Source organism: Helianthus annuus, chromosome 2 (genome assembly GCF_002127325.2).
Source record: "Helianthus annuus cultivar XRQ/B chromosome 2, HanXRQr2.0-SUNRISE, whole genome shotgun sequence".
Taxonomy (NCBI): Eukaryota; Viridiplantae; Streptophyta; class Magnoliopsida; order Asterales; family Asteraceae; genus Helianthus; species Helianthus annuus.
The window spans coordinates 14,134,865-14,160,636 of NC_035434.2; the positions used below are offsets into that span (position 1 = coordinate 14,134,865).

Here is a 25,772-nt window from a genome sequence, read left to right on the forward strand (position 1 = left end):
CTCTCACACACATATACATACAACACACACACATATATATAGGTTCATCCTTCATTTTCCCTGGTCCATCCTTGGAGGGGCATCCTCCTTGGATGTTGACGTGACGCTGAGGTGAGGGGCATCCTCAAATGACTTGTCTCCACCCACACCGAGTAGCCTTTTAAGTTTGACATCTTAAAAAGCACTATAATGGAGCAATTCTTTGAGGAGCATTTTAAACAACTTTTTGAATGATTTTAAATTAAAAAAAAAAATCTATAATCAAGGGGTGTGCTGTTTGGTAGCCTTTTAATGATTCTATTTAAAAGTAAAGTGTGTTTTATTTACTCAAAAGACATCTTGGATAGTTTATGGAGTCTCTAATGGATAAATTTAAGAAATATATTGACTGATTCACACATGCTAATCGGTGAGGCCTCTTATTGATTCAGCATAATTTTATGAAACAAATCCTAAGTCTTATATCAATATTTATACTTGAGTATGATTAAACACGTTGGAAGCCAAAGTTTTTATTTTATTTTTTTTATGAAAGATTATTCCGGTCATTTTTTGTTTTATACTTTTTATTTCATAATAGATGTTATCTTTTACAAATTTTAGTAAATTTCACCAAAAAAGCTCAGCACATTTGATTTATTTTATAAAAAAAAAATCAATATTATAAAACTCTATTAATTGTATAAAACTTGTTTTTGTAATCATTATTTGATTTATTTTATAAAAAAAATCAATATTATAAAACTCTATTAATTGTATAAAACTTGTTTTTGTAATCATTTTAACTATGGGTTTATTATGTCATATATCTTCATCAACTGCCATCACCACTTTGGTGGGGTGGTAAGGGATTTTTTCTGTGAGAGGTGCAGGGCTCGACTCATACCCAGAGTAGTTTGTTCGAAATGGGGGGCTGGACCTTGGGTGGGGGGGGGGGGGATCGAACCCGGGAGGTGGAGGTATTTTGTTAAAGGTGTGTTCCGCTGAACCATTCAGAAAAATATATCTTCATCAACTCAGTCTTTTATAAACCTTAAATTATTGTAAAAAGTTGGGTTTGGGTTATAAACTATACTAGGTTATCACCCGGGATTGCTTCCCGGGCTCGAAAAAGTTAGTTATTTTAAAAACTATTTATGATTAATACATAATTAAAATCATACAAAAAGCATGACATATTAAATGTTTTGGCTGTAGAAGAGTTCAAAACTTTTCATAAACTTAATCACGAGTTTTGCAACCATTTCAATATCAATCAATAATCAAAAACTTAAAGTTTATAAATGGATAGGCTGCCAGAGGAAGAAAATGTGTCTAGGAAAGAAAGAAGTTGGCCTTCGCCGGAGGTAGATCTGGGCACCGATCTACCTTGTTGTTGTTCTTAATTACCTTGTTGCTGAGGTACTGTTTGAATGTGATTTGATTCAATTTTGTTTTCAGATCCGGTGGAATTTAAGAATTGATTTTGTTGTTATTTGGATTTTAAGTTTCGAATTTGGTAGAGAACAGATAGATAGAGAAAGGGGTGAGAAAAGGGAGGGTGGTTTGTGGTGGTGCTATGCGCCGGCGGGTGGGTGGTTTATGGTGGTGGTGGTGCTATGCGGCAGTGGGTGCATGAAGTTAGAGAGAGAGGGGGAGAGAGAGTTGAGGGAGAGAAAGAGAGTTGAGATAAAGGGGATTCTTGATATATGTTTTTATTTTTTTGTTTTATTAATTAAATATATTATAAATAAAAGAGTAAAATTACCAACCTACTCTGATTTAACATTAAAAATTAACTGAGTTGGGACTAAAGGACATACTATACAAGGTTTTGTAAACATAAAGGATGAATCCCGTCAATTCTAAAGACAAAGGACATATTTCGCAATCTAATGTCAACGACGATTTTTGTAATTTACTCTATAGGGTATGCTATATTAACTACACATGTGTAGGTTTATTCCTAAGTGGTTATTTCGTTTCCTTCTTTGAGAAAGAAGATCCGGAATGGTGAATCCACGTTGTTTTGGGAAGATTGTTGGGTGAACAATTGTGGTTTAGCTAGTCGTTTCCTTAGATTTTATGCTCTTGTCTTGGAAAAGAATTTTTTAGTTAGGTGGTGTTTGTTTTTCTAAAAAAGATCTACGCGTGTTCTTCTGTTTGCGCCGCGCAGACCACACGCAGACATTGCCATCTGCAGACTATTTGTTTTTCCGAAGATGTTTCATTAGAAAACGTGTGCGCGAGCTCTTCTTGGTGCAGACTTAGTCCAGCCACTTTTAAGATCTTCTAAGGTATGTAGAGGGTTAAACACCACCACCCACCACCACCGTCTACAACCACTGTCCACCACCGTCTACAACTAGGGCTGTTCACGAGCCGAACCGAACCGGTCAGACCTTTGCTCATGCTCGGTTTGTTTACAAACCGATCCGAACCGGGCATTTTTTCAACCGAGCCAAAGTCGAGCGAGCATCTTTTGATCCAAGCATTTTTCGAACAAACGTCGAGCGAGTATTGAGCGTTGCAGAATAAACAAGGAAAGTGACGATGGGAGTGCTAGTTATTAGAATAAAGCACAATTTTCGTCCCTGATGTTTCGTCCAATAGAACACAAGTAAAACTTTAACAAATAACAAGGAATACAAAAACACTCAACTAGTTCTATCGAGATTAACTAAGCGGGAAGATAAATCGTCGACCGATTGAAACATACCCTTGTTCTATCGGAAGTTTGAAATTGAATGGATCGATTGAAGCTAAACCCTGGCAAGTTGGCGTCTTGATGAATGGCGATGGAGATATCGAATAACAATGGCCAATGGGGGTTTGATTAGGGTCTTGCACTTCTGAATCAAATGATGGGTTGAGACTTGAGTATTGATCAACGTTTCACATTTGAGTATTTGAAATTTTGACTCAATTACTCAAATGGACATTTAAGTATTGGATAATGGACTTTTGGTATTGGATTTCAATCCTAATTCTATTTGGATCTTGGACCAAACATTGTTAATGTTGGTTTCAAGTAATTTCATTAAAAATGATACACACACAAACAAAAATATATATGTGTATATATATATATATGTATATATTAAAAAATAAATCGAGCCAACCGAGCTGAACCGAACTGAGCGGACCTTTGGTCGTGCTCGGTTCGTTTACAAACCGAGCCGATCCGAACCGAGCATTTCTTTAATCGAGCTGAATCGAACGAGCAAATTCCGAGCATTTTCCGAGCGAACATCGAACGAGCGTCGAGCGCCGAACAATTTGAACAGCCCTATCTACAACCACTGTCCACCACCATCCACCACACACCACCGTCTACCACCACCGTCCACGTCCACCAACCACCACCACTGTCCACCACCACCCACCACCACCATTCGTACATCACCACCAGTTTATTTTTGGAAGTCTACATACGTTAAAAAAAACAGTCTTCTTCTTGCAGACTGCAAGGGTTTGGTCCACCTCTTCTTCTACAGATGTCTGCAGATGTGATCCACAGACTGCAAAAATTTTACCTCTTAAAAACTGCACCTTAGTCGAAGGAACCAGTTTTTAGTGGATCCTTGGAGATGGCGCCATGGGCTAAAGGGGGTGCCAAAGAATCGCAATTCGTAGAGATAATGACCCTTAGTTCGATTCATCTAAATGATGGCCGAGATAGTTGCATGTGGTGTTTAGAAAGGGTAGAGGGGTTCTCGGTTAAGTGGGTTCGTTCCATTATCGATCGGTATCTTTTGTTGTCGTACTCGCCTTCTACTAGGTGGACTTAAAGTGTGCCTAGGAAGGTGAATGTTTTTGTTTGGAGAGCCTTGATTGATCACTTGTTCGAGTCAATCTAGACAAAAGAGGTATGGTTTACTTTGTCCAATGTGTTCCAACCATGTGGAGCCGATGGATCATGTCCTTGCAGAATGTGATGTATTTGATTATGGCATCCGGTTTACGCTCGGCCAGCGTAAACCAAGCTGCTTCAGAGCAGGAGGGCCTCGGCATGATGCCTTGGGAAGACATCATGCCATACTGTACGGGGGATAAATCGCACATATGCGCGTCTACACACACACGTGCACACGCACATCTCGAAGAAGCCTAATGATTACATTCAGTGGTTGGATGGTATTCAATTACAATCGAAGAAGAAAGAAGTTGAAGCGATTGTGTTTTTGGTTTGGCGCGGGATTTGAAGATTCAAAAACCTCTTATATATTTGTAAACTTTTTCCTCGTCTAGTTTTTTGCTGGTCGGGCTGTATTTTCTGTCGGCGAAATAGTAACTATATATTCAATAAAGAAGAAAAATTAAACAATAGCATATGACTATGATCCCTACAAGAACTCTTGCTAATAGAATGAAAAATAGAGAACCTAACATATAAGTTGTACACGGGACTCGCTACATGTCATTAAGCTCCACAAACCTGATACAAAATTATGTGGGTCCAAAAGATTGAGAAATGACCCGGTACGCATTTAATCAAACAGGTTGTCTGGCCGGGTTATAGGCCACATTCGGGATGTGTAGAATGACTCATGTACGATTTCAGGTCATATCGGGTTCGGGTCAACCCAGACCCAAATGGCCAGCCCTGAGTCTACAAGTTCAGAGGACACTTGTACCTTGTTGCATTATAGCACAAATCGATTAAATAATACTGAATTTGAATCAAAATTTAGAGCCACAAATTCAAAAATAAAATTAGCTCAGAGACGCCCACTCAGGATATGGACATTCATATACCCAATCCGGCCCGCTGTATCTCACGCAGTGAAGCCACAAACCTTCTTCGCTGCCATCGTATCTGTATTCAAGATAACAATAATAATAATAATAATAATAATAATAATAATAATAATAATAATAATAATAATAATAATAATATAGCTACAATAAATCAACTTTAAATAGTGGGAAGAGTAAATTACGATTTTGGCCGCTGTGGTTACGTCACTTTTACCCTTCTAACCCAAAAAAAAATAACATCTGAGCCCCCAACGTCTTTTTTTCTAACCTTTTGGCCCCTAACACTAACCTCATCCATTAAAAAATTCTTTTTTGGGCTAAAAGGGTAAAAGTGATATAACCACAGGGGCTAAATCGTAAATTACTCTAGTGGGAATATAAAACGAAAATTATTTACCCTATAGGAGCCAAATTTGGGCAATTTGTGCACAATGGATCAATGTCGAAATCTTCAATGGAATCTTCAGGTTGACTATCGCAATTATCATTACACTTGACGTTCAATGAACGGTTTGACTTCACCACGTCAAACGCTCTCCTAGAGCCACTATTAACATCACCCGTAAGGTAGAGTGTGTCGTTGGCTATCGGATGACCCGTGGATTGCAGGTGTACACGAATCTGTTTGAGACATAGAGAAGTCAAAAGGTCAAAGTCAAATGTTTCTAGATTGCAATAAACTTAAAATGCATTCTCTTACTTGATGAGTTCTTCCAGTGATTGGATGACATGATACGATACTATATTTCCCATTAGTACAAATTCTAGTAAATTTTGTACATGCGGCCTTCCCGTTTAACGTTTTATTGTCTTTTTCATCAGTGTCCCCTACCTACACCATGGAAAACATTTATAAATAAACGAGTAAAATGCTATTTTCGTCCCTGAGGTTTGGCCAATTTTGCGACTTTCGTCCAAAGGTTTGTTTTTCCGCATCTGGATCCAAAAGGTTTGAAATCTTGCCATTTTCATCTGGCTTGTTAACTCCATCCATTTTTCTCCGTTAAGTTAGGAGTATTTTCGTCTTTTTTGTTAACTTAAAGGGCAATTCGGTCTTTTTCACGGGCATTATAAATTATAAAAAACCGAATTACCCTTTAAGTTAACAAAAGAGACGGAAATATCCTTGACTTAACGGAGAAAAATGGATGGAGTTAACGAGCCAGATGAAAATGGCGAGATTTCAAACCTTTTGGATCCAGATGCGGGACAAACAAACCTTTGGACAAAAGTCGCAAAACTTGCCAAACCTCAGGAACGAAAATGGCATTTTACTCTAAATAAAATATAAATAATGTATATCAAGTAGACATAGTAGTCTAGTAGATACAATCACAAAAGTAATTGTTACTCAGATATAAATATTTTTACCTCTACTGTACTCCTTCCTTCTCGGGCATTAAAATTTACCCTCAAATTCACAATTTGCTGGATAAAATTAAAACTAAAATCAATATAAGAAAGAAATTATTAGCCAAACATCCCTCGTATGAAAATTGTACCTCGTCTTCGGGAAATTCCCCAACTACTTTTGCAATATACTGTTTCTGCACCGTCCCAGATTCTATCTAATGAAAATTGATTATGAATAAATTTTCAAAAATAAGGATAATTTTTTAAAAAAATATAGAGTAAACTGCCATTTTGGTCCTTGATGTTTGGTCATTTTTGCCACTTTAGTCCAAAACTCAAAACTTTTGCATTTGGGTCCCTGTGGTTTCAGTTTTATTGCCATTTTGGTCCAAAAGTGAAATCATGTCATATTTGTCTTATAAAATCCTGTTATTTTGTCCTTTTCCTCAGGGGCAAAATGGTCATTATATAGAAATTTTATATAATATTTTTTTCTTTCTCTCCCATCTCAAACTTTGCCCCTGAGGAAAAGGACAAAATAGCAGGATTTTATAAGACAAATATGACCTGATTTCGCTTTTGGACCAAAATGGCAATAAAACTGAAACTACATGGACCTAGATGCAAAAGGTTTGAGTTTTGGACTAAAGTGGCAAAAGTGACCAAACCTCAGGGACCAAAATGGCAGTTTACTCAAAAATATATATAAAAATATTAACTATTGATGTACCTGTTGTCTGAAAATATCAGCCTGAGAAGCACTTCTAGCAAGAATAAGAAGTCCCGAAACCAAACGATCCAGCCGATGAACAGCTTTTGTAGAGTTAAGAAAAAAAACATATTTTAATGTAGAAATGAACTATTTAGAGAGATGAAAGAAGGGCAGTATGGTAATTTGTAAAATAAAAAGGTGGATACGAAATAGAGGTGCAAAATCATGTTCTGCCTGAAGAATACCGACAACGGTATTTTTACGATACTGCCCACAAGGATGTACCTGAAGAAAAAAGAGAGTTATGAAATGTACGACGTAAATCCCACTAATAACGAAGAAAATCAAGTTATTGGTAAACGAAAACATATATATAGAGTTAATTACTCTTTTCGTCCTTGTGGTTTGTCAAAAATCACTATTTCAGTCCATTAGTTTAAAAATTGCGATTTTAGTCCCTGTGGTTTCACTTTCGTAACCATTTCAGTCCCTGTACTTACAGAATAAATAGATTGAAATGGTTACGAAAGTGAAACCACAGGGATTGAAATGGTTGCGAAAGTGAAAGCACAGGGACTGAAATCGCAATTTTTAAACTAATGAACTAAAATAGTGATTTTTGACAAACCACAGGGACGAAAACAGTAATTAACTCTAATTCAACTTAACTTACTGGAACTGATGCAGGCTTACAAACAGTAAGAACATCTTCACCTTTATGCAAAATTGCAACATCCAAAGCCATCACAGGGGGTTCATGCCTAAATTTCATACAAAAATTAGAAGCTTGAGTTCACATAATTACATAGTAAACAAGAAACTTAAACTAGCATCATGAATCGGTTTATAAATAATCTGAAGAACAAAGCATTGAGTAGAAAACATTACACACCTATGTACGAAGTGACTAATCTTTTGTGACGATTGAACTCTGTATGAAATAGGCACCGTCTTTCCATCGACTTGTATGCGACCAGATTTGACAGCAGAATCCTACAAATTTATCATAACAGTATAACACAACTCAAGTTTGAGCATATGCTTAATGCTGAAATTGGGCAAAAAGTCAAAAACTTCACTACACATTAGAATTTCATCATTATCATCATACTCAGTAAATCCCATCAATAGCAAAGCTAAGGTAGGGTCTGAGGAGGGTAAGATGTAGACAGCCTTACCTTTACCCCGTAGGAATAGAGAGGCTGCTTCCAGTGAGACCCCCGGCTCGATAGTAGTTTTGCATCAAGCCTTGGACACAAGGCACATAACACTCAACAATCGGGACAAAGGCCGATTAGTGCATGTACCCTTTTGTCTTTCGGCTATCAACGCCACCACATGATGCATGATTAACCATCCCCCTCTTTTAATGTTATTTTCACGAAATTAGTAAAATAACGTTAAAATTAGTGCACTTTCACTTTTGCCCCCCGAGCGTCCACACATATATACATTATATGTGTATACACATTAGAATTTAGTTAACTAAATAAGCAATATCTTTCTCTAATTCACAAATGCAAGATAAAAGATTAAAAGGTGCACAGGATTTACCTTATTTAAAATGACAATTTCTTATTCGCAAACTAAACTGCTAATATAACTATTTATCAGTGTTGTAAAAATCAGTTCTAAGCAGCGATTATGCAAATCACTAGGCTGTCGGCTGCCGATGCGATTTCAACTAACCAGATCCTAAAATCGGTTATCGTTCAAAGGCAGTCAAAATCAGTCAACTTTGGGTCAAATTCGGTCAAAATCTTTGAAGCATTTGAAAAATTATACTTGTACGTAAAATTTTGAAAAACTCTGTGTGTGTGTATAAGTTCGAAAAATTACATGTAGAACTCCAATCCGATTATTTTAATAAGCAAATGACAAATACCCAAAAAAAAAAAAAAAAAAAAGACTATAAACAAAAACTATAAACAAAATCAATCTTACATAATAATCACGGTTTCGACCTTTAAACTCATCAGCAAACAGATCAACAATCGTCTTCCCTGCCCACCGATTCTTCGCCTAATGTTCACATTAACCAAATCCAGCAATTCAAGCATTCAATTAGGGTTTCAGAAACACAATCGTAAGTAATATTCGCACTATCATTTAACAGAATGAGAGGTGTACGTACATGAGAAATGAATTCGAAGTAGTAGGGTTTAACGTAGCGGATTCCTGAAAGAATTATTTAGGGTTTAAATGGTTCAAACAAAGTATAAATTATTGTGAAATTATGAAATTACAATGACAATGATAATGAAAGAGAATTGTGTGATTTGATTACCGTTACGGAAGATGTAATCATGACGTTCCGGTGGATTCGCCGGAGTTTGCCATACGATCTCCATGTTTTCTCTGTTTCTCTTCATGATGAAACTCTGTTTTTTGCTTTATACAAAATCTAATTTTATCTGCACTGAATATTGAGTGGGTGTTTGGAGTTACCACAGGTGTTAGCAAATGGTACAGGGAATTGAATTGAGGGCTGTTTGGTTACCTTTTAATGGCTGACACTTTTTACTGGTTCAGGCTTCAGCACTTAGGGTGTACAGGGTGTATTTCGGGGACCCCATCGGTGACCCAAAATACCGATTAGGGGGGGCTGCCATCCATTAGGTGAGTTAGAGAGAGGGAGTGAAATGGGTGAGGAGATGCCGAAGAGAGGGGGAGGAGAGAGAGAGGAGAGAGAGAGAGGGGACCAATCACAGCTTTCCTTTTTTCTTTTTTTTTTTTTTAAAAACCAATTCACCTAAGAGGGGAGTGGCGCCATCAAATTGGGGTGTTAGGGGAGTTTAAGAGGGGAGTTGACGTGGCACACGGGGATTGGTTTGGCGTAAGAGAGGGGACTCACCTATTAGGTGAGCACCCCCTTCACCCTAAGGGGCACTCACTTAAGAGGTGAGTCCCCTCTCTTACGCCCAACCAATCAACTAGTGCCACGTCAACTCCCCTCTTAAACTCCCCTAACACCCCATTTTGATGGCGGCACTCCCCTCTTAGGGGAGTTGGGTTTTTTTTTTTTTTTTTTGTAAAATTATGCATGTTTATAAATTAAAAAAATATTAATAAAAATAAAAATTAAATAAAAGACATTTCATTAAATTAAAAAAAAATACATTCAAACTAGAAAAATAAAAATCACATTCATACTAGAAAATTAAAATTTTAGAAATCGCATGGCCACCCGTATTGGTTAGCGATTTCGCGCTTTCGGGCGAGGATGAACGGCAACATACTTGGCGGAGCATCGTCGTGCGGCTTGAGGAATGTTTTCATATCTCGATCGTAATTGTAGTTTTTCATCGTCTCGCGTTGTTCCGATATGAGCTCACGAGCCTCCGACTCTCTTTTTTTCCTCAATTCGATCGCCTCCAATTCTACCGCTTGCTTCGCTTCTTTCATGGCGGTGTACTCTTTGAATTGTGCCGCCAACTCGGCCGAGCTTCCCTCGGACGATGTAGCTTGACGCTTGTCTCGCCGTTGTGGTCTTTGTGGCGAGGGGTCTTCATTCATATCCGGTATCGAAGGGTCCACATCAACGGGCTTTCTTTTATGTGCCGAACCTTCACCTTCCTCACCCAACAATGGGACTTGGGCCCATTTCTCGTGTCTTCGAACGACCTCCCACGCCTCGACATGTTGAAAACCGTTCGGAAATTTATCTTTAAATTCTTTTAACGCGACTTTCATCACGTCGAGATCCTTACATCCGCTTCCTCGTGTGCGATCCTACATATTATAAAATAATAAAAATAAAATAATAAGTGTTAAAAAAATATGAACTTAGAAAAAAAAAATTAAAAATATACAATGTTAAAAAAAATATAATTTTTACCGCTTGTTGGTATAGGCCGTTGAAAAAGTTTATTTTCGTCATCATCGGGTTCCATTTAGACCGTACTTGATGAACGGTCCGGTTACTTTCACCGACAGTTTTGTTAAAATGCTCTAAAATCTTACGCCAAAAACTATCGCGATTTTGTTGATTGCCCTTCTTTTTGTTGGTAGAGCAATGTACCCACGCCTTTGCCAACGCCTCTTCTTCGACCTTTGTCTAATTCGTGCTCTTCGTTTTTCCCTTTTTTTCCCGAGCGTCATCTTCTTCGTTGCCCGCGTCTTCATCCACATTATATTCATCTTCCTCGTCCTCGTCGCCCAAATTTTGAGTTTCGGGCACTACCTCATCGTCCTCGTCGTCGAAAATAGGTAGAGGACGTTCGACATTTCCTCGTGTAGATGGAACTTGTGGGGCACGAAAAGCATATGGGTCGAAGGCGGGGGATTGAGGAGGAGCGTCCATTGATAACAAATTTTGAAAATAGCCGAAATTGGGTTGTTGGGTGTTGTAAAACGAGGGGTGTGAAGGTTGTTGGAAAAAAAACGGGGGTTGTGAAGTGTATCCGAAAGGGGGTTGTGGTTGAGCACTTGCACCGCTCGAACCACCACGAGACGGTTGCGAGCCCCGTCCCTTAGTTTTTTTCTTGGCCTCGCGGGGTTGGTTCTCCATTGCTCGGTTTGAAGTGGGTGTGGTTTGAGAGTATAAAAAATAAAGTGAAGTGGGTGTGGTTGGAGAGTATAAAAAATGTGTGAGGTTGATATGGTTTGAGTATAAAAAAATGAAGTGAATGGGATGGTTATTTATATATGTTTTAAAAAAGTGAATTTTTTTTTATTTAAAAATATGACCGTTGCAATGTATCCGTTCCTCAATTCTCGTGCAAAACCAGCGGTGAGTCCACACCGATCTCATCCCCCGATTCGGGTCCCCGCGTTGATGGCGGCGGTGTTCCCGATCGGGGACAAGGGTCACCGAATGGCCTTCCCGCGAACGCCCTATACACCCTTAAATGGTTTAAACTGTTTCTTTCATGACATTTGCCTCTGAATGGTTAAGAATTATACATAGTCTGGATGGTAAGTTATTATATAGAATTTGATTTATCAATTTATTGCGATTATAGTATTTTATAAATCTATAATCTATATCTATCATATTATATATAATTACACGAGATGTGTTGATCATGTATCCGACTTTTATAACAATAAATTAAGGCTAAAAATCATGTCATCGCATGGAGTTTTTTTCTTAAGTATTCACTTGTATTATTGCTAAATGTATGTGTAGCTGATAAATCATTTTTTAAACTGGGCATCTAGTGGAAATCATGACAATATGCTTGAGTTAATGAGTTTGCTAGTTAAGGCATGAAGTTTAGACGGTGAGTATGATTATAGTGCATTTAAAAGACACTAGTGGGAAACCCGTGCGTTGCGGCGGAGTTAATAACACGAGACATGAACAAATCACCATCACCAACTTACCACCAGCACTTACCATCTACAATACCCTATTTTAAGAAAATAAAAGTTATAAAAATGAAAAAATTAAACTAAGCTGAAGCCTTTTTTCATACGAGTCATGAGAACAAAATAAAAATACCAACTCTATACTGATACAATACAAAGTTGAGATTGATGAAAACATTCTTGAGAGAACAAAAAATTAAATGATCCCGTTTAAGGTTAAAATAACATCCCCTGTAACTGTATAAGTTTTTGAAGCATTCCAAATGTAATAAACTTTAAAACATTTTCTTTCATAAAAGTAAACATAAACATAACAAAACGAGAATAAAGTGTATTTGATGCACGTCAACATACAATAATACCCCAAAGTTGGTTTATCTTTTTATGCAGCCAATCACCTGACTCCATACCAACTTCTTCATAATCTTTCTCTAGTCACCTTCTTCCATCCCCTCACCCACATAACAGTGAGCAAAAGCCCTCTTGGCATACATATGGTCAAACTTATAGTCAATGCAGGAGAACCCCTTAGCAACACTGGTGGAGTTTAAACTTGAAATCATGCACACAACTCTTTGTACCTTAGCAAGAACACCACCAGGAACAGTAGTTGGGTGACTGGTAGTTAATACCACATTTAAATCCAGTTCGGCACGGTGCATTTAGTCTTGATAGCGCCAGCTGCATTCACGTCCCATGTAACAAAACAAACTGTTTTGAACTGTGTCCAATTTTATCAAAACCATTCTGGCCCGAGCCATAATGACCATTTTTTAAACGACTTGTGACCCGAACCCGTTTTGACCCGTTACCCCCTTATTTTGCTAGATATACATATACCCAACCCTATTATGTTATATTGAACAGTATTGCATCAAAGATATTTTGATCATCTTTATTATTCTCAAAGTCTGGTTCAGATTTTAGGCGTGGACCCTATTTCTAAAGTATAATCAGTATACATCAAAACAAATAATTAAGATTCTGCTCAAATTAAATAAGATTTGAGGACATATATAGGTTTCTTTATTGTTTGAGCATATCTTATATATTTATAATCTATTTTTTTCATTCTAAGTTTCAGAGTTTCATCAAAATCCTACATTGACACCTACATCATACAACACCAATTCTCATAATAAAGTTTTAGTTGCTTTTGAGTTGTAATTACGAAGTTAGGAGTTCTAGTTTATAAATTAACCTATAGTGTCGTATCGATTCACAAGAGGTCATGAAAGAAGGAACCATATCAGAATAGCACAGTGTAAAATAGCAACAATTTAACCTTTATAGCACATTTGTCATTATCAAAAAGCTCAATCAAGCCGAGCTTAAACGAGCCCGGTCTCGAGCCCACAATATAAGCTTCTTTAATAAACGAGCCCGAGGTTCACTAATTGAGTTCGAGCCGACTCACGAGTCTATTAGTTATATAACTTTTATGTAATATATTGAATATCAATTCATATAATAATTACTATTATTATATATAAAAGTATGAAAAGTAACTATGTAGTAAATAAAATTTTATATAAACTGAAAATATAAAGAAATGCAAAAAAATGACAAATGTATATAAATTACTTAATAAATAATTACCAGACCGAGCCGAGATGAACTCGAGGTAGGAAAACTACACACGACTGCGAAGCTCAAGCTCAGGCTCGGATTGTTTACATCCTTGATTCCAGTACTTTCGCATAGTGTATTTGCTGCAACTCTTTTCCTTCAATGACGTGATAACTATCAATAGTTAATTGATTTTCTATGCACGCTTATTTATGTTTCATATTTTCATTTGATCTCTATGATGTAATTAAGTTTTCACTTTTCAATGATATTTCACCAAAACGATACTAATCGTTTACTCCATATGTAAAATACGTACTGGCCAAACAAATTAAGCAACTTTAATCAACATGTAAAGGAAAATTGGTATTTAATAAACCAACCTTTAACCAGTTGGTAAATAATAATCCAACCTACAGAATTGGTATATAATAATCCTACCTATCAATATGTTGGTACTCAATGAACTTCCGTTAATTTTTTTTAACTGAAGTTAGTTTTTAAGTTTTATTTATTACACAAACAGTCCCTGTAGTTGTAATTTATTAGTTTTAACTATTTTATGAAACAAAAAAACCACTCGAAAATCCTCCTTTTCCTCGATTTGAGGTTTATAAAATAGTTAAAACTAGTAAATTACAACTACAGGGACTGTTTGTGTAATAAATAAAACTTAAAAACTAACTTCAGTTAAAAAAAATTAACGGAAGTTCATTGAGTACCAACATGTTGATAGGTAGGATTATTATATACCAATTCTATAGGCTGGATTATTATTTACCAACTGGTTAAAGGTTGGTTTATTCAATACCAATTTTCCACATGTAAAATTATGATTCAACCCAATTTTAATAGTTTTGGATTATACATCAGTAAAATTAAGAAACTCTACGCAGCAAGTTGAATTACGATTCAACCCAAACCACAAGTATTCACATAAGCATTTCATCAAGCACCTTGTATACATAAATTAAAGACAATAAAACATAAGAAAACTGAATCCAACCCCATACTTGTAAGATCAAAAAGTAAATCATCGTGAATTAAAGAAGTCATGGTAATTAACAAAATTACTCAACTGGATTTAAAGAATGGAAGGCCAATTTGAAAGCTCCAAAATTGATGGCTCTTAGGATAATTCAAGAAATCTGCATATTGCACCAAATCAAGTGTAAAAACATATGGCAAAGAAAAGAGGATGAATGGTGAGTTTGGAGGTAATACCTGGTATGGTGACGATTTTGGGCTTCCTAAATGAGAATCGCAGATTATACAGAGGTGGGGTTCTGGAAACGAAGGGACATATTCAATTCTTTGAATCTCTTCAGCTCCCACTATTCAATCATCAATTTCCATTTATTGCTCCAACCATTAACGATTTCATTTCCATAACCTATCTCATTGCTTCAATCGACGATTTCAATCCTCATAGGATATACTGCGACGGTTTCAAAAGAAGAAAACTGATTGCTCGTTTTGGGTATCCTCTTTACATGGGGGCAAATTTGGTAGTGATGATGAAAAATTAGGGAAACAAGCTAGCCTCTTGGGCTGCCGTCTTAAAATTTACGGTGGAAATTACTATTATGTCCAATGAAATCTTTATATATGGTATATATAATAGATAGATATAGATACCAAGATAAGTCATTATGTAGCGATGGTGATTTAAATGTGTTGACGATGGTGATCTAGACATATAGGTGGGTCTTAGGATCACAAATCAATCTTGGTGCTTGGTTGGTGAAGGGTATGGTCTCAGATCTCGCGTCAGCACGACCGTGAGTGATCATTACCCTTATCAAAAACCCCCACCAGCAAGAACTTATCCGTGTCCGTGCGAGCATGCGCGAACACAGCTGTCGAATCCAATCGGTCAAGCGATTGAAGAAGACTTACCTTGTGTATGAAAACGGGTGTACGCATAGCGATGCGGCCTAGCACCGCATCCTGCGAACACTTTCTTCACGACAACGGATCTGGACAACAGTAACAGTCACCATAAGTGGCGATTCGGCCTAGCACCGCATCCCGCAGTCTTGCCAGAGTGGGAACGCGGAAACAACAGCAGTTACCACAGGCAGCGATGCGGCGCGGCACTGCATCCTGCCCACGAGGCAAGTGGGACTGACACTGCAGTGCAAGTGGCACCAATGACAGTCACCTGTCAGCCCATACGTAAGCAACAGACTGACACCGCAGTAGGACGTGGCTTCACCTCCACAGCCGACAAGCCTAACACACCTACATAAGAGCAGCGCGTCATCAGTCTGTCGACTCAACCACCCTTCTTCACTACTCGGCTATAAATACCCATCCCAAACCAGGTTTGAGGGATCGCTTCTCAACTCTCTCACTACTACTACTATCACACACTTTGCTTCTCAAGCAAATTACTGATTTTCACGCCGGAGAGTGGTAACAAGGAGCACCCCCCACCCCTTCCTCCTTGTTACGAGTCACGGTGTGTTTCCCTTGTGCAGGAGACAGCCCAGCTGACGGTCCAGCCACCGATCCTCGAAAAGAAAGGATTAACCCTACTTGATGAGACCAGTGAATTAACTTCTCTTGATTAACCACTGTTTCATCAGTTGGTCAAGTATTAACCAATTATTCATTCGAGTGATATTGTGCAACGTTCTCAACTTATCATAAAAATAATAGCACATAAAGATAATAGCACGGCTGGTGATGATAGTGACACAAAGAGTGGTGTAAGCACCTAGTTTAGTGCTCATGTTGGCAAGGGCAAAGGATAAGAGGGGCGGGGAGGGGCGCCCCCCCCCCCCTCCCCCCCCCCCCCCCCCCCCCCGAATTTTTCGCTCAGTAGTGTTATATATGTAGTTTTCGTATAGAAATTTGTGGGTATATACGTTTTCGCCCTCCCGGTTCTATAGAAATTTTTGGGTATATACGTTTTCGCCCCCCCCCCCCCCACGGCCAAAAAATTCAAGCTTCGCCACTGCATGTTCGGTGGTAAGAATTCAACTGATTTTGTTTACTGATTGGTACTCTCGTATTGCATTTTATCAACATGGAAACAACACACTTCACCATCCACCATAAATAATAGTTATGACTTAAAAAAACCACCAGGTATTTGGAAATAAGTCCCATAGTACGTGTGTAAATTGTTGTTTTGTCTAGGACTTGTTAATGTTTTAACACCTTCATTATACAAAGATAAAGTAAATGATTGGTGGCTAGATGTTGTCCTTAAATTACACTTTGTCACCATGATGACAACACTCCAATCTAACCATTGTACATTATTAGAGCATTTACATCCATTTCATCATTTTTTTCATCCTAAATTACACTAAAAAATACTACATCTTCTCTTTCCTTTTCAATTAAATAATATTCTTTTATACCTTTAGGCCATCCGTAGTCGTAAAGCCCTTTGTGGGGCGTTATGCGACACGTGTCGTGCCACGTCACACAGGGGCTTTATGGGGCGTTATATCACTAGAGCCCGTAATCATAAAGCCCCTACCGATCAATACCTAATTATTAATTTTCGTTTTTATTAATTAATTATAAAAACACTAACTAATTTTTGATTGGTCCAAACTTTGAAATCTCCCCCATACTTGGCGCTATATATATCACGCTCCACTATTTTTTTTGTCTCATAAAGCCCTTCGTAATGGTGTTTAGGGCTTTATAGAGGCTTTATGTGGATGCATAACGCCCCACTACACATAGTCTTATCATTACCTTTTCTCTCTCCTCCACTCACAACCACTTGCAAAATATATTAAAAAAAATTATAGGGGGTGAACAGTGTCCCCTCAAATATACAGATGAAGAGTAACATTTTCTCTCTCCTCCACTCACAACCACTTTTTATACCATTTCTATTAGGGTGAGAGGGGCATTCCTCTCTTAGGGGAGTCCCCTCTCTTACACACACCCAATCAGCACGTGTCACGTCAACTCCCCTCTTAAGTCCCCATTTTACACTCAAACGTTGGCATCACTCCATTCACACAATTATTTTTTTATAAAAAAGAAGAAAAAAATATGATTGGTGGAAAAACGGTGGACCCACATTAACAACCAATCCCCCCTCTCTCTCTCTCCTCTCTCTCAAGCGGTGAACACTTACCGCTCCAAACACTCACCGCGCGGTAAAAATATGTTGGTGGCGGTGTACCCGCACGGTGAGCACACTCCCCGCATGGGGTCACCTAAGACACTGCCGACACCCTTATAAAAACTACCCTCACAGATTTTAGTGGGTTGGATGTGAATGCTCTTAATGGTTTGTACTTTCAAATATTTTATGTTGAACATGTTCGTGTTAAAGATTTTTGCCTTTTGTAAAATTTGAGAATGTCTAAAAGTTGTTTTCCTTAAGACCATCCGTCTAGGTTGGCCTTCTGGGCGTTTTTTGTGCTCAATCACGCCCCATATCGCCTACATGCCACTACGCATGGGCGTGTTTGGCTTTTTTTTTTGTTATGGTGTTTTATAAATCACGCCAAATGGGGGAGTTTCTTGGCCAATCACATTTGAGCTTCCATTTTTTGTCCAAAAAGATCTTTTAAATGTTTATTTTTTATTTTATTACAAACATAATGCCCCACAATCCCCACATCCCACTACACCCTATTGTAAAAACGCCCAATAATGCCCCATTGCTGACTGGGCTGCCACATGGCGCAAAACGCCCTAGGGTGGGGCATTATTCACCCCAACGACTACGAATGGTCTAATAATTTAGTAATGGATATTTAAAATATGATCCAACGTAGCATACAGTTCATGTTTAGGGTGCACGGGGCACCTTCGGTGACCCCATGCGGTGACTTCATTTGCCGTGCGGGTACATCGCCACCATCCAAACTTTACCGCGCGGGGACTTCATAGCTGAGTGTGTGCTCACCGATTGAGAGAGAGGAGAGAGAGAGGGGGTGATTGGTTGTTAATGTGGGTCCACCCTTTTTCTACCAATCATATTTTTTTCTTCTTTTTTTATAAAAAAAATAATTGTGTAAGTGTAGTGATGCCAACGTTTGAGTGCAAAATGAGGACTTAAGAGGGGAGTTGACGTGGTGCGTGTTGATTGGGTGTGTGTAAGAGAGATCACTCCCCCATTAGAGGAGTACCCCCACACCCTTATGATACATTTTTTTTCTCAACAGAGATGCATAGGAGAGAAACCCGAAAATCATCAATGTATATAGGAGTTTATACTTTGTCAAGATATATAGGCATATCGCTACTAACAACTAAAATACACATTCAAGCTCTGTTGTGCTACCAGTGTAACATTCTATTCTATAATATAACATTTAGGGTGGGTTGTTGTGAATAGTATAATAACTTGACATAAGGGTGTCCGGGGCACCAGCGGTGACCCCATTCGGTGACCCAAGTCACCTAGCGGGAACACCGCCGCCGTTGGTGCGGTGAGGCAAATCGGGGACCAAGCACGGTGGGGAGCTGCCGAAGAGAGGGGGAGGAGAGAGGGAGAGGGGACCAATCAAAAGTTTCATTTTTTTTTTAAAAAAAAAAAAAAAACCAATTCACCTAAGAGGGGAGTGCCGCCATCAATTTAGTGTGTTAGGGGAGTTGACGTGGCACACGAGGATTGGTTGGGCGTCAGAGAGGGGACTCACCTCTTAGGTGAGCACCCCTTACACCCTAATTATGATCTTATTTACCATGGTGTCATAGGTCTTTATTTACCATCACCATGGCATCAAGTGTGTATATCCATTTTCATAACAAACGAGAAATATTAACCTTTTTTTTTTGTTTTATAGGGTTTTGTCTTTTATGTTTTCTATTTTTCTTTGATTTTTATTTTTGTATATATATTAGTTTTTTATTTTTGTAAAAAAGTTAGTTTTGTTATAATTTTACGACAAAAGTTAAATAATGTAACTTTTTATATTAGTTTTTGTTTTACGCTTTTTCTCGGGTTTGGTTGTCATTTGGTTGCGACTCAGTACGTTGTTTGGTTATCACATTTGGTCGCTCGGGTTCTTTTTACCCCCCTCAAATTTTTAATACATGTCGGTATACATTCGACTTCGTCTATGTTTTACGTCACGTGAGTCACTCGATGTTAAAAATTCGTAATTTTGTTTTACGTTTTTTTTCTGGTTTTGGTTATTGTTTGGTTGTTACTTATCATGGTTTTACATCTCCCGCCCCACAACGTTTATAGCACGGTTTTACGCCCCATCGCCCCGCAAAGCGGGGGGGTTAACACTAGTTATTAACATAAGACGAAAATATTTGAGCGTTAATAACATGTTGAACAAAAAAAAAATTGAACGGTTAGCGAAACCAATCCCGAGCACTCTCGGGGCACCCACTGGACCAAATGGAGTACTCCGAGAGTGACCCGAGTCCACCACCAATTCTGAAGAAAACCCGAACATACCACTAAGTGAGAGTTAAACCTGCATCTCCCAAGAGAAACTCAAGTATTCCACCACTTGATCGAGATTATTGGCCTGCATAATAGTTTTTATGTCTCTTAACTGACATATTATTGTAACCGTTGAGCAACATTGTCATCATTTGACGTCATTGTTATAATCATGTTAGGATGAATCTCTGCTGTTTATTTACCTATCTATTTAAATAGCTCAATTTAAACAAATAATCACATTAGTAATTTGGGTTCAGGTGTATACAGTGGCGAACCTAGAAATTATTTGTTGGGGGTGCGGATGATGTGTTCAACCATATTTTCAGGAGGTGCGGTCGGGTTTTTTTCCTAAAATATACACTAATTTTTTTTTCAACGGGTGCGGCCGCCCACCCTGGCCAAAGGGTAGGTCCGCCCCTGGGTGTATAAGTCACCCATCTTAGATCCATATCATGTGTCTTATAAAATAAAAATTTATTACAAATTATTCATTCCTACTAAAGAATAAGTTATGAATATTATATACAGAATTGGTAGGATAAAAAAAAAGTGTATCAAACAGTATCAGATAAGAAGTACTTAGAACTTAGAAGAGATGTGGGTTAACACCAAGAAATTGTAATACACAAGCGAAATCGATATTTAACAGTGTATTCATGGATGATATCGATAATGTATTCGTGTACGATACAGATAATGTAATCGCGTATGATGCAGATAATGTAATCAACGAAAGATATAAACGCATATTTTACGGAATTAAAGTCTGTTACGTGAACGAAAGTAGATGCACTAACACGAAAACGTCAAATACAACTGCAGATCATGGCTACAAACTCAACACAACCTAAATAAAGAACAAAACTCAACTGAATCTAAAGATCCTTAAATACCTTCTCAGCAGCATCTATCGTTCGTTGAATATCTTCCTCTGTATGTTTCAAGCCCGTAAACCCGGCCTCAAACTGGGAAGGAGCAAAATAAACACCTTCTTCCAACATTGCCCGATAAAACTTAGCGAATTTAGCCGTATCACTCTTTTTAGCATCTTCAAAACTATAAACCGGACCATCGGTGAAGAAAAACCCGAACATACCACTAATATGTCCTCCAGAAATCGCGTGCCCGGCCTTTTTTCCCGCATCTACAATACCCCCGATAAGTTGACCCGTTATTTTGTCCAGGTACTCATACGTCCCCGGTTCTTGAAGTCGTTTGAGGGTGTGAATCCCGGCGGTCATGGCTAGCGGGTTGCCGCTAAGGGTCCCGGCTTGGTACATGGGTCCCGCAGGTGCCACCATCTCCATTATCTCCCGCCTACCACCGTAAGCACCCACCGGAAGTCCGCCACCGATAATCTTTCCCAAAGTCGTTAAATCCGGTGTTACACCGAAATACTCCTGGGCCCCACCGTAAGCCAAACGGAAACCCGTCATAACTTCATCGAATATAAGTAGCGCGTCGTTTTCTTTCGTGATCTTCTTAAGAAAGTTTAGAAACTCGGGTTTTGGTTTAATGAAGCCTGCGTTTCCTACAACGGGCTCGAGTATAACCGCAGCTATTTCACCTTTGTGTGCGTTAAAAAGGTTTTCGACGGTTGTGATATCGTTGTACGGGGATGTTAGGGTGTCTGCGGTAGCGGATTTCGGGACACCGGGGGAGTCCGGAAGCCCGAGAGTAGCGACCCCGCTACCGGCTTTGACTAGATACGGGTCCGCATGACCGTGGTAACAGCCTTCGAATTTGATTATTTTTGTTCTTCCGGTGAAGGCGCGGGCTAACCGAAGCACACCCATGCATGCTTCGGTTCCTGAGTTGACGAACCGAACCATTTCTATACTAGGTACGGCTGATATGACCATTTTAGCCAGTACGTTTTCGAGAAGACACGGTGCACCGAAACTGGTTCCTTTTTTCATTGTTTCGGCTAAGGCTGCAAGTACCTGCAGCTCAATTCTTTCAGAAAAAATATAGAAGTAAAATGCCATTTTCGTCCATGAGGTTTGGCCAGTTTTGCGACTTTCATCCAAAGGTTTGTTTTTTTTCATCTGAATCCAAAAGGTTTGAAATCTTGCCATTTTCATCAGGCTTGTTAACTCCATCCATTTTTCTTCGTTAAGTCAGGGGTATTTCTGTCTTTTTTGTAAACTCAAAGGGCAATTCGGTCTTTTTTAGGGGTATTCCGTCTTATTACATAAAATGAAAAAGACCGAATTGCCTTTCAGTTAACAAAAAAGACGGAAATACCCCTGACTTAACAGAGAAAAATGGATGGAGTTAACAAGCTAGATGAAAATGGCAAAGATTTCAAACCTTTTGGATCCAGATGCGAAAAAACAAACCTTTGGACAAAAGTCGCAAAACCAGCCAAACCTCAGGGACGAAAATGGCATTTTACTCAAAAATATATTTACAAAAGAAAATGCATACATATAGTCTACCGTCTAATGAGAATATGGTTTTGTGACTTAAAGGACACTTAAGAAAACAAATTTATGAATAATATGATACCTCGTCGTCTGCATGCCCAATGATAGCGGGACCCCATGAACCAACATAATCGATGTATTCATTCCCGTCAATGTCCCACATGTGTGAACCCTTTACTGAGTCAATTACGATAGGTTGACCACCAACTGATTTAAAAGCACGTACCGGGGAATTAACACCTCCTGGCATCAATTCCTGCCAATGGAAAACCGAGAAAATCAGGAATCACAACCAAACACTCTTAAGAAAATGTTTTCTTTCTGTAAATTTTCCGCTTTTGAGTTATGAAAATCTGGATACACACAATTATAATATGTGTAAAGTTAAGAACATTTTGGCTCAACATTCAACTAACCAATGACACGTAAGCAAATTCCTGGTTTACCATGATATATAAACTGTAAAAATTTCAAGTTCTGTACAGTTCACTTTCAGTACCTTATGGTCCAGCATGAATGTAATACTTACTGAGCCCATTTTCAAGTCATTAGACCTAATTTTCTAATGAACAACATTCTTCAAAACTATAATCCATCTAATAATACCGAAACTATACAGAAAAAAAAAAAAAAAAAAACATATATAATTATGGCAAATTGGCCTGTAAAAATATATTGCCCTGTAAAGCTTTTCTCAAGTCAGTTTTATTAAATTGCTAATGAACATCACTATTCAAAACCTAAATCTGTATCTATGCAGTTAATGCTGTAAAATTTCGGATATTGGTCAAGGACCGCTATTTGAGATCTTGGTTTTAAAATGCGTGTAGCGATCCGATGCGTTTTGATCCCAAAATCCGATGCGTGATGCGCAATGTGTGAAGCGCATGCATCACGTATGCGAGGTGTTCTTTATTTAAAAATACTAAAAATATATATATATAGCTAATATTTTAACTTGTGAACCTTTAAACTTTAAAATATAATATATAAATATATTCTCATCATCTAAAGTCAAATGTGTTCAATTAAAGATCTAATTTGTTCAAATGCCGGTCAATTGCATAAGACGTCACATTAGACCACATCATGTGATGCACACATCATGGAACCGCAACACGCGATGCGATCTCATCACTGCATCATGTGATGCGTGCATTTTGCGCTCCTGATGCGCGAATTTTAAAACCAAGTTTGAGCTATAGGTTATCTCGGTGAGATATCGGTGGGATATCGGTAATTTTAATGTAACGCAAAATTTATATATATAGCAATTTAACACCTGATTCAGAGATATATCAATGATATATCGGTTATATCGGTGATATATCGGTTATATCGATCAAAAATCGGTGATATATCGGTTATATTGGTCAAATATCGGTCAGTATCGCCGAAAATATCGGTATAGATATTTGACACCGACATTTTACTATGGGACCGATATATCACCGATATTAGCTCCATAGATCTGTATAATTATACAGAAGCTATATAAAACAGAATCACACAACTGTGAACAATCATCTCAATCTACAAACCCTAACCTATCCAATTACACTAAAATTACACATAATCATGAATCCAACACTTAGATAAGCAAATTACAATTCAATTTCCTAACCACAATCTCCACACAACGTCAAATTCACATAATTAAAGTGAATCAAGCAACCATGCCATACGAATTTGAACAGAAACAGAGTTAACTGAATCTAGAACAACAAACCTTAGCGGCATTGAAAGCTTCTTCGGATTTCTTGAGAGTGAAGGTTTTCTTCTGCTCATCGACGGAAACCGTCATCTTAACGGAGGATAAACAGCATCGAGGAGATGAAGATCGAGGTGTGGAGGATGAGAATGCAGGTCTGTGAGTGGAGTTTGATGGTAGTGATAGCCCTATCCCTGCCATTGTGTTGTTCTGTGTGTGTTGGTTTGATGATGATGAAGAAGAAGATAAGAAAATAGATGATGTATTGGGTAATAACTAATAAGCTTAAAGATGAAAGAACAACAAAAATGATGGGCCCTATTTTTTGTGTTTTAAACTTCATCTTGCTATATACGGTTGTTTAACGAGCAGCTAATTAGACCATACCGAGTAGGGGTGTAAACGAGCCGGATCGAGCTTGGTTCGTCATGTTTTTCTGAAGCTCGACTCGATTCGAGCTTTCTTATTTGAGCTCGAGCTCGAAATCTGGGAGATAAAAGAGGGAAGACTAAACATAACCACGAACTTTGTGAGGACCTGTTGGCCCACGCGTTTGTGCGAAGGTTTACTCCCAACGAATATAGACTGATCAAGCAGCTGACTCGTGAATAAAACCCAAAGCTCGAACTATTTTGAGAATCGCCTCAAATGAGCTAAAAGCTCGGCTTGAGCTCGTTTCAATATCGTTGATTTTCGAATATACCAACGTCTTCAACACTACGTTAATGTCACCGCCACAACGCGCAGTCCCCACCAGCTAAAACCTATTTGTCTTTTTGCCCAGTTACCTAACTAAATCCGGTAACGCCAAACCCAAAACGATGTTTTAAACTATTAAACATTTAAACGTAATTAAATATTAGGAAAATATCACAATTGTGAACAAATATTTTTTATGTAAGTTTATTTTTAGGGCGTACAAGGTACTCGAATTCTCAGGGATGGCCCTGACACCAAATAATGGATTTGAGTATGAATTCCTTGATTTTAACCCACCTCGACGTTTTCTTTCAGAAGTTACAAAATCGAGTTTGCTCACATTCAGTGTAATTAATCATTCATATCATTTACCAGCCAATTTGGTTAGTCAATTAATCAGATTGTTATTCTGACTTATTTTATCCAAACTTAGTGATTAATCTTGTGAATGTTGTAAATTTATAATATTTGATTGAGTAAAAACTAGAATGGACTATAACGTTGTCATATTTCGAAAAAAACATTTTAGTTTTACAAGTTTTCTGCTAGTAATTTCACCAGAATTGAAATAAATATAATCAATTTATGTAACCGACATATATTGTTGTTTTTCTATATTTGAGAGGTTATAATGTAACCATTTAGATACTTGGTTTGTATGTTCTTACAATAAGTTTAATAAAGTAACTATAGGGGTTGTTTGTTTACCTTTTAATGAGGCTCTTAATGATTCAGACATCTTACTGGTTCAACACTTAATGGTTCAGATTGTTTGTTTCACGAGCAGATGTCTGAATGATTCAGACATTTGCCTCTGAATGGTTAAGATTTATACAGAGTCTGAATGGTTAAGAC

General features: G+C 38.1%; 2 protein-coding genes across 2 annotated transcripts; both read right to left on the bottom strand.

The window, feature by feature from the left end:
* Positions 1-4,278: 4,278 nt before the first annotated feature.
* Positions 4,279-9,284, bottom strand: LOC110910997 (RNA pseudouridine synthase 7). Its single transcript, XM_022155569.2, has 12 exons — positions 9,093-9,284; positions 8,940-8,983; positions 8,750-8,827; positions 7,698-7,798; positions 7,479-7,566; positions 7,012-7,090; positions 6,824-6,906; positions 6,243-6,308; positions 6,112-6,168; positions 5,441-5,572; positions 5,138-5,361; positions 4,279-4,798 (listed from the first exon to the last, which is right to left on the bottom strand). Exons 1-12 carry the CDS (start codon positions 9,175-9,177, stop codon positions 4,696-4,698), a joined length of 1,140 nt encoding a protein of 379 aa, XP_022011261.1. The 5' UTR covers positions 9,178-9,284; the 3' UTR covers positions 4,279-4,695.
* Positions 9,285-20,801: 11,517 nt separating this feature from the next.
* On the bottom strand, positions 20,802-24,533 carry LOC110910990 (glutamate-1-semialdehyde 2,1-aminomutase, chloroplastic). The gene is made up of 3 exons (XM_022155557.2): positions 24,237-24,533; positions 22,590-22,763; positions 20,802-22,021 (listed from the first exon to the last, which is right to left on the bottom strand). Exons 1-3 carry the CDS (start codon positions 24,417-24,419, stop codon positions 20,954-20,956), a joined length of 1,425 nt encoding a protein of 474 aa, XP_022011249.1. The 5' UTR covers positions 24,420-24,533; the 3' UTR covers positions 20,802-20,953.
* Positions 24,534-25,772: the final 1,239 nt, after the last annotated feature.

Excerpts from the sequence above, each read along its gene's own strand:
- LOC110910997 (XM_022155569.2), bottom strand. The coding sequence starts at position 9,177 with ATGAAGAGAAACAGAGAAAACATGGAGATCGTATGGCAAACTCCGGCG. Across the intron at positions 6,169-6,242 it reads GGGAATTTCCCGAAGACGAG|CAAATTGTGAATTTGAGGGT; the intron begins GTACAATTTTCA and ends AATTTTATCCAG. Across the intron at positions 5,573-6,111 it reads AAGGAAGGAGTACAGTAGAG|GTAGGGGACACTGATGAAAA; the intron begins GTAAAAATATTT and ends TCCATGGTGTAG.
- LOC110910990 (XM_022155557.2), bottom strand. The coding sequence starts at position 24,419 with ATGGCAGGGATAGGGCTATCACTACCATCAAACTCCACTCACAGACCT. Across the intron at positions 22,764-24,236 it reads AAGCTTTCAATGCCGCTAAG|GAATTGATGCCAGGAGGTGT; the intron begins GTTTGTTGTTCT and ends TTCCATTGGCAG. Across the intron at positions 22,022-22,589 it reads TTGGGCATGCAGACGACGAG|GTACTTGCAGCCTTAGCCGA; the intron begins GTATCATATTAT and ends ATTGAGCTGCAG.